The 12,645-nt window shown below is 36.4% G+C and overlaps 2 protein-coding genes across 4 annotated transcripts in view; one reads left to right on the top strand and one right to left on the bottom strand.

Annotated features, from left to right (window-relative positions):
- The window catches only part of LOC107706911 (cyclin-dependent kinase-like 5), a 5,707-nt gene extending 4,229 nt beyond the window's left edge, over nucleotides 1–1,478 (top strand). For both annotated transcript variants that reach the window (XM_016510767.1, XM_016510768.1), the window contains one exon: nucleotides 483–1,478. In XM_016510767.1, coding sequence (XP_016366253.1) covers nucleotides 483–818 — 336 coding nt within the window. In that variant the 3' untranslated portion in view covers nucleotides 819–1,478. The remainder of the gene's footprint in view (nucleotides 1–482) is intronic.
- A 3,036-nt stretch (nucleotides 1,479–4,514) lies between these two features.
- rs1b (retinoschisin 1b) overlaps nucleotides 4,515–12,645 on the bottom strand; it is a 13,617-nt gene continuing 5,486 nt past the window's right edge. For both annotated transcript variants that reach the window (XM_016510764.1, XM_016510765.1), the window contains 3 exons: nucleotides 7,588–7,729; nucleotides 7,238–7,433; nucleotides 4,515–4,757 (listed from right to left, as the gene is read on the bottom strand). In XM_016510764.1, coding sequence (XP_016366250.1) covers nucleotides 4,599–4,757; nucleotides 7,238–7,433; nucleotides 7,588–7,729 — 497 coding nt within the window. In that variant the 3' untranslated portion in view covers nucleotides 4,515–4,598. The remainder of the gene's footprint in view (nucleotides 4,758–7,237; nucleotides 7,434–7,587; nucleotides 7,730–12,645) is intronic.

Here is a 12,645-nt window from a genome sequence, read left to right as displayed (position 1 = left end):
TTTTGGACTGATGCATGCAACACCCGCTGAGTGGCATTAAACAGCTTGAAAGATCAAAGACAATTTTTAATATAAAAGAAGAAAATCTTATACACCTAGGATGACTTGAGGGTGAGTAATTTATGGGCTAATTTTCATTTTTGGGTGAACTAACCCTTGAAGTAAAGATCATGTTCCATGAAGATATTTTGTAAATTTCCTACTTCATTTGGACAACTTTAAAGGCTTTTTTCTCAATATTTAGATTTTTTTGCACCCTCAGATTCCAGATTTTCAAATAGTTGTATCTCAGCCAAATATTGTCCTATCCTAACAAACCATACATCAATGGAAAGCATATTTATTCAGCTTCCATATTTTGAAAAATTGACCCTTAAGACTGGTTTTGTGGTCCAGGGCCACAAATGATCTGAAAACAATGCAGTGAACATTTTGTGCTGTAGTTTTCATCAGTACAGTAAAGCCTTGTTTCTCTTTCTCAGCCTCTGAAGTCTTTGCGGAAGCTGCTTCATCTCACCTCCTCATCCTCATCCTCCAACCAAACCTCGGCAGATCTCCACTACCCCCTGCCCTCCTCCAAAGGCGGCGGGAGTTTCGTGGAGCCCCGCGGCCTCAGCTCCATGCAGCCCAAGGGCCGTTCGACTGCGTACGGGGCCCCGGGGCCCCTGGAGTCCGGCTGGCACTCCAACGCTCTGGACCGTCCCAAGGGAAACCCGTATCCTGACCAGCTGACCTCCAAACCAGGCCCCAACGGCTTCGCTCGCCACTTTCGTTCACGTTTGCCAAACCTGAATGACCTTAAAGAGACGGCGCTGTGAGTCGGACTCACGGCGGCCCCTAATGGACCTTCTTTTCTTGCGTATTAAGGGTAGGCCTATATGTCTTTATTTTTGTTGTTTTTCTTTTTTAGTTTTTAATATTTGATAGCACTTCTTATATTATTTATGTACTGTAATTACTGTATTTTTTGTTATCTGATAATACAGTCTAAAAGCAGATGATATAGCTCTATGTAAATGGGAATATATAAATGTATAACGCTGTACGTGCAGCTTTAGTTTCTACTCTGGTTGTAGTATATAAACATTACCTGATTCTGCATATTTACTCTTATATTTGGCTAAAGGTTCTGATGATTCATGTATAGATGACAGTATTGACATTTATTTTATAGTTATAGAATAAGACTACAGTATATATAGATATTACGACTTTGTCTTTGAGTATTTTCTGTTTACAATTCAGTGAATATCAGTAGATATTAAGAGTAACAGTAATTAACGGTAAGAATGCGCGATTATATGTGCGTGTGCTTCCCAGATAGCGCACGTATGTTGCTTTAAATGTCATATTTATGTATAAATTAATTCTTAAATGTTGTGAATGTAACACACAACAGGAACGACAAACACTAGCAAATAATTCAGATTTTTAGAGCAGTCTCTTCTGCTCAAATCTGTAATTTTTTAAATAAAAAATACGGTAAAAACAGCAAAATTGTGAAATATTTTTACAATTTAAAATAGCTGTTTTCTGTGTGAATATCTGTTAAACTGTAATTTATTCCTGTGATCAAAGCTGTATTTTCAGCATCATTACTCCAGTCTTCAGTGTCACATGATCTTCAGAAATCATTCTAATATGCTGATTTGCTGCTCGAGAAACATTTCGGATTATTAGCAATGTTGAAAACATTTATAATGTTACAAATGTCATCAAAGAATCATGAAATAAAATATTGAGTACCAATAATTGAGCAGCAAATCAGCATATTAGAATGATTTCTGAAGATCATGTGACACTGAAGACTGGAGTAATGATGCTGAAAATTCAGCTGCGCATCACAGAAATAAATTACATTTTACAATATATTCATATAGAAAAGAGTTATTTTCAGTTCTAATAATATTTCATTTTTTTCTGTTTTAACTGTAATTTTAATCAAATAAATGCAGCCTTGGTGAATAGAGATATTAAAAATCATAATTATTCCAAACTTTTGACCTGTAGTGTACTGCAGATGCTGAAGGGTCTAAAAGTGACCGAAAAAAAACCGTCCCGACAACATACGTGCGCTATCTAGGTTTCGTGTGGGTCTTTTGTTAGTCTTTACAAATCACAGCCAGTGAAATTTCTTAAGCCTTTTAAATAATTGAAGCAAAAACGTCAACCAAATCTGACCAAATCAAATGAAATGGTGTGGCTCCACCTACTGGCCATTGAGATCCACTGCAAAAAAAAAAATCTGAGTATATGATGCCTTTTTTTATTTTTAAAGAAAGATTACTTTTTACTATATCTTATCAGTCTTTGATTCCCTCAGGTATAGAGTTCTTTGAACACTGCAAATACAGTTTTACATGCAATATCTGGATATCAGATGTCGAAGCTCTTCAGATTGTTTCATGTTTCTGTTTAGGGAAATAGAGCCAGTGTGTGTATACATGAGGAGGAGAAATAATAATAATAATAATTTATTAATTTTATGCAATATGTAATTTCACATTCGCCAGATAATCTTCTAAATAAAGCTCAAGGTTCCTGGAGGCGTTTTGTTTCCTCTCAGCTGGTTTTTACATGAATGATTCATATGTCAGTCGGGTACACGAGATGTCAAACGCCAGGATTTCCTGGAAAACCGAGCTCGATTACACATCAGCGATATGCATCTCATTTTTATTTCAGAGATATGTATAGGAATTATCCTCGAATCATCTAGATTATTGAGAATATTGATCATAAACTGGGCAATTAGACGCTAATGGTCCTTGTGTCTGAGGTTTATTTCTTCAGTCTCTTCTACTGCCACACGTTTCATATCGCAGGATTGTCATGATGGATGGTGTTTCACTCTATATTCATGTGCTCTTCAGCTGCAGGGAGGAGTTGAGATGCTAATGAGCTCATTTGAATAACCGTAAGACTGTCTGTTTTAAAAGAATCCATGAATAAATAAAACCAAATCAAACAAAATCAAACGTGAACTGACTGTCCTTTAGTGGTGCACTTGAATGTTTTTCTGTCTTAAAAATATTTTGTTTAAAACTCTACACGAGGAGAGCAAATGCTAGCATTGCATAGAATGGTTGATTTTTTTTTTGCTAGCAGACGTCTTCATTGAACACTGAACAATTGCAAAGCTAATTTTAGCATTGCCTATAATCTCCTACACCCTTGATGTTAGCACATGCTAAAGCTTGTTATTATGTCTTATTTGAAATGACTTATTTCAGTATCAATAGCAGTTACTAGGTCGGCACCATCAAAAACAACGTTCCCATATGGTTCCTATTTGGTTATTTATTTTGAAAATCATATAAGAACATTCTTGGAATCAAAAATTAACTTTCCCAAACAAACAAACAAACAAACAAACAAACAGACAGACAGACAGATGGAAGTTGGATTGAATGGTAGTGTATTTTTTATTTACTATTTGTATTTATTTATTAAGTAATTTTGGTCACATTAAATGAATGATTAATAATGACAATAACAGCAAAGAAAGAAAGAAAGAAAGAAAGAAAGAAAGAAAGAACACACTGGAGCTCCAACTGGGGCACAGGTTGAAGTCTGACCTGCATCAGGTCCTGCTCTCCTTTCCCCTTCTCGTTTCCAAATAATTTCCTTCTCTCTATACTGTATCATTTAATAAAAGGCAATATATATATATTTTTTTTTTAAATAAAAACTAACCTCCCCAGAAAGTTGTGATAACCTAAATTTTGGGAATCAAAAATTGTTAGCTGGGCGATTAGTAATTTTAAGACAGGATTTTCCATTTTGTTTTATACCTGATTAGCTCAACACCGAGTCTCTTTATGTGTTAATTAAATTGCTAATGTCTCTCTAACATGGAATTTTTTCAAAAAGACACGTGAATTACATTAACACCAGTGTGCGAGTCTTCTTCTGGTTATATTTACAGCCATTTATTAGATAATAGTAGTTTATTTTGGTGGTTGTGCTGAGTCAGAAACAGCCGCTAGCAGAGCTAGCTAGCTAGTTTACAGCCTTTATCTGTGGTAATGAATTTTGACAGTTTTAAATGCAGTTACTAGGAAGCTCAATGGTTGTTCACATGTTTTCTGACTTAATTAATAAATCAATATGGAATTTATTCAATTATCATTTCAGAAAGCAAAATGGACTGTTCCTCTTTTTTGTAAACTTTGCAAAGATCAGCAAGTCATTTATAATAATAAATCAGTCTTCTTGTTTTAGCCCCAAAATGGTTATTTGTTTTATTTTGTACACACAGAAGCTACAGTTATATGGTATTATTTCAAATTGCCTGTTACCTACTGATCTGAGTATATGTGACCCGGCCTGTGAAAACCCAGCTAAAGTCATTTTTTTGTGATTTACTGTTTTCTACATAAAATCATCCTTTAAAAAGATGTAGAACATTCTGTGAAAATATAACCTTTAGATCTTTAATATTGACTGAGTAAGGCCATGTCAAAGATTGAAATCATGGTGAAATTAATGGTTGAAATCAAACTTTGATGCTTGTTATCTCAAAATTAGATTTTGAGACTTTAGCCTGGATTTCACAGACAGGGTCACATATTTTACTGTAGTACCTAAAGCTGTTCTTAACCTGTGACGCATTTGTTCATGCACATGAGCAGCTCCAGGCGTAGGGCGATGCGCGTGTGCCAGCCCAGAGGCAGGATCCGCAGGTACCGCGCTACGATGGGCGGACGCAGCAGGTTCTGGACCGTGGAGGATCGGTCTGTGTTTCCATAAAACACCTGATGGATGAACACAAGCCATAAACATCATTAAATGATGGGGAGTTCATGCCAGTATACTCACTACTGACTAATCCAACATTGTCATCAAAAACATTAGCTATGCTTCCATCCAAAGATGCGAATTTAACTTATGTGCAAAAGTGGAATATCGCATAAAACATTTGCGAATAAAGCACCGTTTCCATCCAACGACTCAAAGAGAACAAAATCGTCACTTCCTGATTGACTGGCACTAAATATCAATAAGAAAATTAGGAGAAGCCACTAGCTGTGTTTCCATCCACCTATTTTTATGCGCATTTTGGACTATCGCATTAAAAAAATGCTGGATGGATACGCCAAGATGAACATAAATTCTAAAAATGTGTATAAAAAACTTATGCGCACATTTGAGTTTCCATCACATAAACTACGATGGAAACATTTACCGAATAAATTCCTTTATATTATGGTCATTTTGAAATGCCTGAGCAAAGTATGTCGTCAAAGTATTTCTGTATAATTGTCTTACACGACTGCATTCCCAGCATCCGCCTCCGAAAGCAATGACTGCATTTATTGTGTTTCGTCTGCTCGCTCTGAGACGCGAGTAATTTATCATATATGAAAATTATTACATTCAGTGGCTTCTCCTAGTTTTCTTAGTGATATTTAGTGCCAGTTTACCAGGAGATGATGATTTTGTTCTCTTTGACTCGTTGGATGGAAACTTATTCGCAAATGTTTTATTCGATATTCCAGTTTTGCGCATAAGTTTAATTAGAATCTTTGGATGGAAACATAGCTACTGAATATAATAATTTTCATATCTGATAAGTCAAGTTACTTATATAGCGCTTTTTACAATGCAGATTATTAAAAAAGGGAAATAGTGTGTCGAGATAGTGTGCCGTTCTCCTCTGGCCAGACGAGACCAGCAGTTTAATTCTAGGCTGCAACAAAGTCATATTGTGCAGAGGATTCATCTGGTTCCCAGATGAGTTTTTTTGAGCAAAGTCTGTCGTCAAAGTATTTCTGTATAATTGTCTTACACGACTGCATTCCCAGCATCCGCCTCCGAAAGCAATGACTGCATTTATTGTGTTTCGTCTGCTCGCTCTGAGACGCGAGTAATTTATCATATATGAAAATTATTACATTCAGTGGCTTCTCCTAGTTTTCTTAGTGATATTTAGTGCCAGTTTACCAGGAGATGATGATTTTGTTCTCTTTGACTCGTTGGATGGAAACTTATTCGCAAATGTTTTATTCGATATTCCAGTTTTGCGCATAAGTTTAATTAGAATCTTTGGATGGAAACATAGCTACTGAATATAATAATTTTCATATCTGATAAGTCAAGTTACTTATATAGCGCTTTTTACAATGCAGATTATTAAAAAAGGGAAATAGTGTGTCGAGATAGTGTGCCGTTCTCCTCTGGCCAGACGAGACCAGCAGTTTAATTCTAGGCTGCAACAAAGTCATATTGTGCAGAGGATTCATCTGGTTCCCAGATGAGTTTTTTTCTTATCGGATAAAACGTTTATCCTACTCAACTGTGCGCATAAGTTTATGTGCATTTTTAGTATTTATGCGCATCTTGGCATTTCCATCCAGAGGTTTTTTATGTGATATTCCAAAATGTGCATAAAAATAGGTGGATGGAAACATAGCTATTATCTCCCGGTTTCATAGACAAGGCTTAAGTTTAGTCCCAGACTAAAATGCATGTCTGTGCTGTTTTAACTGAAAGAAACTTGCACTCACTGATCTTAAAATATGTCAGTTTCATTGTTTTGTCTCAAGATGCACACCAGTAGTGTTATTATCTAAGGCATTTTATTTAAATGTCCTAATTGAACTATGGCCTAATCCTAGTTTAACCTAAGCCCTGTTTGTGAAACCGGGCCTATCAGACATGTGCCCTGTGTTTTTGGATAGGAAACTTCACAGAAATTAGGCAATAATGTGGTAAAACTTTGTGGTTTTGGTACTTAATAGTAATAGATAGATAGATGGATGGATAGATTACCATTTAAAAGCGTTTCACACCAAGAACCATTACTGTAAAAGGTATTACTAGCGCCCTTTATTAGCGCCCACACCAACGGATGATAACGTTCTGTTTATTATAAGCGCGCGCTGCAAAAATGTTTAAATGTTCACGCTCTTTAAAATTCAGAAAGATTGTAATTTGCTGTAGAGGTTTATCATTCATCAGCGGGAAAATAATTGAAAGTGATTCCAGCAATTTCATTATTAGTTATGGTGTGTACTTCGCTATTCTCTTAGAATTAGAATGATAAATAAAACTTAATATTTATAGTTATTGTTATTGTCTTTGGTGTGAATGGAATGCTCGTTAATGGAAGAACAAGAGGCTAGTATTAAAACTTGACAGTGTTACTGATGTTTTTCACATCGGCTCAAACGTCAGTTGTAAGAGAAATCCTTTTGATTTTACTCAAAACACTCTTGTATTTTAAGGCTTTTACCCTGTTATTCCCGGTCTGGTCTTTGTAATAGATCCAGCTGAGGTTTTCTTGGGTTCGGTACTGCAGGCTGTATTTCGTTGTCCATTCGTCAGCATCACAGCGGCCCTGAGCCAGAATACCCGAGACCACCCGCACCTCCTGGAGGTCGATCTGAAGCCACTGATTCGTGTCCTGGAATTTGGACAGCCAAGCACAGCTGCGACAAAGCGGAAAGTCAGTCAGTGTCCGCTTTATTATGACTCCACACAAGTTAAATCAGATTTAGCGCTAGTCGTTTTGGTAATGGTGAAACCCAAGCTTTAATTTCAGGCTGGTTTAGTGCTGCTAGAAGGTTTTTCTGAGACACTTACCCAAACCCTTGACTGTTCAGTCGGGCTTTATTTGGGGTCCATGAGGAGAACCAGCCCACGTACTGATCCTGGTTTGAACAGGTAAGCTGCTCCGCCATCACTGACCCGGACTCAAACCCCAGTGGCTTGTGGTAGGGACACTCTGATTGGAAACAAGGAGCATTGAAACCATCAGGTCATGCCCACCATCTCAAGAACAACATGTTCAATGTGATTTACACAAGCAGGACCAACATCCACCAGTTCCTGGAACTCAAACGGCTAAACTGTCAACAGGAAGTGATGCATCATGATGCAGTTTTGTAGGCCAAAAGCAGAATGTTAGCATGAACCTGGTTACTTGTACAAAAACCCAATAGCATTTTTCCAATGGCTTTAGGATTATTGCAGAAAACAAGCTCTGTGACCAATAAAAGTTTATGATTCACATTTTGTTCGTCATGATAATCTTCACAATTGAACACAACTGAAGTCTAAATTCAATCGCCAGAAGTAAAAAAGCTAAATGTAGGCTATTAACAAACTACACAACTGTCACATGACTTCAACATCACCACCATTAAGTTTCTGAAACTTAGACACTTGTTAGCAGATGCCTTTTTTAAGACAAAAAAAGCTTTTTAAGGGGTATTACAGATATATTTCATGTTGTAGAATAACATGAAGCCAGCAGAAAAAACAATCCGCACATGGTCAAATGCAGGGCAAAACCTCAAAAAATCTTTATTATAATGCTTAATCAGAGGCCGTAAAAAAGTGCAAAAGTGAAAAGTGCAAAACATTTTCGAGACAAAAGCTCTTCCTCAGTGCCACATTGATTAGTGCACACCTGCACCCATTATAACATCAATATTCACCATGGACATCATGTGCACGCAGGCCCAAAAACACCATACAATGTATCCAATTTTACCTTAAGACATTCCTATAAATATATTTTAATGGTAAAAAATTCCTCAATGCAAAAATACCTTAATACAACATTATTAATGTAAAATGCAAAAAATGTTTCATACATAATTTCACCCATAGATCTTATAAATGTTTCTTGTATACATATATCACAAAAAACAATTCAAAAACAATTCCTCATTCATACCAAGGGGATATAAAGATCTCAAATCAAAAATCCATTTGCATTCTCTGTTGTAGAATAAAACATGAAAATATATTGTGCTTATTTAAGACCTTATTGGAGGCATTTAACCAAAAATCCATTGACTTCAAGGTGATGGAAGCAGAAGTGATAAAACACAATTTTGCAATTGGCCTACAAAAACACGTCATACCTGCAGCATCCAGAATATGAATAAAATGAACACGAACTCATGCTTTGAATGTCATATTATCATATTGAATGAATGAATGAGGCATTTATATAGCACTTTATTGTGTATTGCTGTACACCCAAAGCACTTTACAATCAAATGGGGGGGATATATTGGTGGTTATTAAGCCTCTTATTAAGAAACCACAACTAGATCCTAGTGAACTGGCAAATTACAGACCTATTTCAAATTTTCCGTTTATGTCTAAAATTTTAGAAAAGGTTTTGTCTACTCAATTGTGCTCCTTCCTGCAAAAAAATTATATCTATGAAGAATTTCAGTCAGGTTTCAGACCCCATCATAGCACAGAAACTGCTCTTGTTAAAATTGCAAATGACTTGCTTCTTGCATCAGACCAAGGCTGCATCTCATTGCTAGTTTTACTTGACCTTAGTGCTAAGTTTGACACCATAGATCATGACATACTCATAGATCGATTATACAAAACTATACAGGTATTCAAGGGCAGGCTTTAAGATGGTTTAGATCCTACCTGTCCGATCGCTACCACTTTGTTTATTTAAACGGGGGATCATCACAATTAAATCCAGTAAAGATTGGAGTGCCACAAGGATCTGTCCTAGGCCCTCTGCTATTTTCAATGTACATGTTGCCCCTTGGTAATATTATTAGAAAATACGGGATTAGTTTCCATTGTTATGCTGATGATACTCAATATTTCAAGAAGACCAGATGAAACTTCTAAATTATCTAAGCTAACAGAGTCTGTTAAAAATGCAAAAGACTGGATGACCAATAATTTTCTCCTATTAAATTTGGATAAGATGGAGATATTACTTATTGGACCAAAAAACAGTACACAGGGGTACAATCCATCACGCTCCCTAAGGTCGCAAAACTCTGGACTTTTGGTAGTACCTAGGATAGCAAAGTCCACTAAAGGAGGTAGAGTTTTTTTTCACATTTGGCTCCCAAACTCTGGAATAGCCTTCCTGATAATGTTCGGGGTTCAGACACACTCTCTCTGTTTAAATCTAGATTAAAGACACATCTCTTTCACATAATGTATATCATAACCTTGTACTTCAGTTACATCTGATCAAATGCACATTAACATTCTTTCGCTTGGGTTGAACACATAATTTTTTGCTTGGTTGGAACAGCAGCTATGCTGATTTTTCTCTATTTCCTTCTCTGTTTCTGCCGTAACTAGGATTTACACAAGCTTCAGTCTGGATCCAGCCCTTATGAGAAGAGATGAAGACTCAGTTAGCTTAATGCAGTACACGTAGCAAGGTTTTTTTCTTTTTAATTATATAATAAATAAAAAGAAAAACAGATAGAATAGAAAAAGAATAGAGCAAACTAGTGTTAGAGGCCTTTTTTGCTTTTGATAATTGTATTATAAATAAAAAGAAAACAAATAGATAGAATACAAAAAGATTAAAAAATATATTTTTTTATTTTTATTTTTTTTATATAGCGTTACAATAGAGAGTGCTAGAGTTAGAGGGTCAAAAAAAGATGGAAGAGATGTGCAGGTCATTCCACCAGGAGGGAACATTTAATTTAAAAGTCCGTGAAAGTGATTTTGTGCCTCTTTGGGATGGATTTGCAATCCATGCGTGGAAGAATGATTAATCTCATACTGCATGCACGTCTAATTTGATTGCATGTTTGATTCAGTTAAAGGCTGCATTTCCTCTCTAATGCCGGGAATTATTTCCAGCTTTAATCGACCTTACACAAGATAACCTCAAACTAGAGGAGACATACTGTCTGTTTGACAGCTCTCAAGAGCATCTTGATTTTATATATATATATATATTTATTTATTATTAAATTTTTTCTCTCTGTATGTACGACGACTTATAAATCTTAGAAACATTGCCAAGTTATTACACAAGCTTCAGTCTGGATCCAGCCCTTACAAAGACCTGAGATGACCGAACACCTGAGAAGATATGATGCCAACCCCTCAGAGAACCTCAGATGATGCCAATCTCAGACAACAAATACAAGTACAACAAATACAACTCAGACATACAAAACTACCAAATTTTGCTATAAATTTGATAGCAAAACATATAATCATTGCTGTTAATAGTGTTCACCGTCTGTTTGATTACATGACATTAACTGCTTGATTTTTACCGTACATTTCTGCCATATGGATATCAACTTGAGATAGTCACCACTGATAAGCTATTACTAAATATAATGTAGAAACTTTAATTTACTGTAGAGCTGCTTTGCAACGATTTGCATCGTGAAAAGCGCTTTACAAATAAACTTGAATTGAACTGAATTGAATTGAATATATTGTCATATATGAGTCTTTTCCAGGCTGTATGAAGATCAGGAGTCCTGTTAATTGGCACGTGTGATTCTCCAGCAGTTTGTGATGGTTCAGGACAGACAGGCCCTATTTCAGGCCCGGTAATCTGGGCATCACAATCATTAGTCATGAGATTATCCACTGGCCGTCACTGGCTCTACCGTCGCTCAAAGTCACCATACTTACTCATTCTCAATCTGAAGGTCTCTCGCTCATCTCGTCTCATCGTCTCCATCAGACAGTCCTCTAGTTCTCTTTTTCCTGATCTGTTAATAATTTGATCGTAATGTCTGCTGCCCTGTCAAACTGAGGTCAGAGGGCGGTTCATGTGTTATCAGTTTTAGCTGATGCATCATGGATGATCGTTACTCACGTAATCACTCTAAAGCCTCTTGGCCTCATGCCCTGAATCAGTAAGCATGCACTTCTGAAGGGACCGAGAGATGCTCTTGTCTCTAATCTTTCCAGTGACAATTAATGCTGCCGTTCACTGCATGACCTTGCATGTTTTTGCCATTCAAGACCCACACGGGCCAGACAACATTGTTTATGCATGTAAACACATACAGACATGCATGCTTATCTAATGCTCTTCAAGCGTGTGGTCCTGTTGAGCATGCGTATATTCACTTATGCACTGATAATAAACAAGTGATCTAATATGTTTAACCCAGATATTGGGAACAGTAAACAATCCAACGTTTTTTTTTAGAGTGTAGGATAATATAACTTAATTAATTTGTTTCCTGCTAGCTAAATTTCACATTCCTAACCTCTCTTTTCTTTATTCAAAGTTGATCTAGACAAGTATGAAAATTATCTAAAGTTCTGTTAATCCTAAAGCAATAAACTGTATATCTATATCCATCCTATGTGTAAATTTTTCTCTTAAATGTGTAAATTTATTTGGCTATTTTTTTTGTTAGCCTGGCAACACATTTGTATCTGTATATTCTTTGTCTGTTTTGTTTTTATAACTGTACTGCCTTGAAGTTTGTACTGTTTAATAAAATTTAAAAAACGGGGGAAAAATCAGAATAAAGATTCACGATACGCACTCCAAAGTTCAGATCTGAATCACAAAGATTCGCGAATCCGCTCCGAAGTTCAGATCTAAATCAAATGATTCGCGATACGCGCTCCGAAGTTCCGACTTAGATCTGAATCAAATGATTAGCGACATGCGCTCTGAAGTTCCGATTTGAATCAAAAGATTCACGAACCCGCTCCGAAGTTTCGATCTAACGCCGTGTCGACACTGGACGCGAGAATTGTCGTGTCCAGTCGCACCACACCGCAACAGCTAAAGTCTTTCTACACTCTAAAAAATGCTGGGTTGTTTCAACCCAACTTTGGGTCAAATATGGACTAACCCAACTGTTGGGTTAAATTTTTACATAAAATTTTTAACCCAAAAGTTGGGTTAGTCCA

The sequence above is a fragment of the Sinocyclocheilus rhinocerous genome, unplaced genomic scaffold, assembly GCF_001515625.1.
Source record: "Sinocyclocheilus rhinocerous isolate Xijiao unplaced genomic scaffold, SAMN03320098_v1.1 scaffold5648, whole genome shotgun sequence".
NCBI lineage: Eukaryota > Metazoa > Chordata > Actinopteri > Cypriniformes > Cyprinidae > Sinocyclocheilus > Sinocyclocheilus rhinocerous.
Note: the sequence above shows the minus strand (reverse complement) of the source record. Positions and strands in the feature narration are given on the sequence as shown.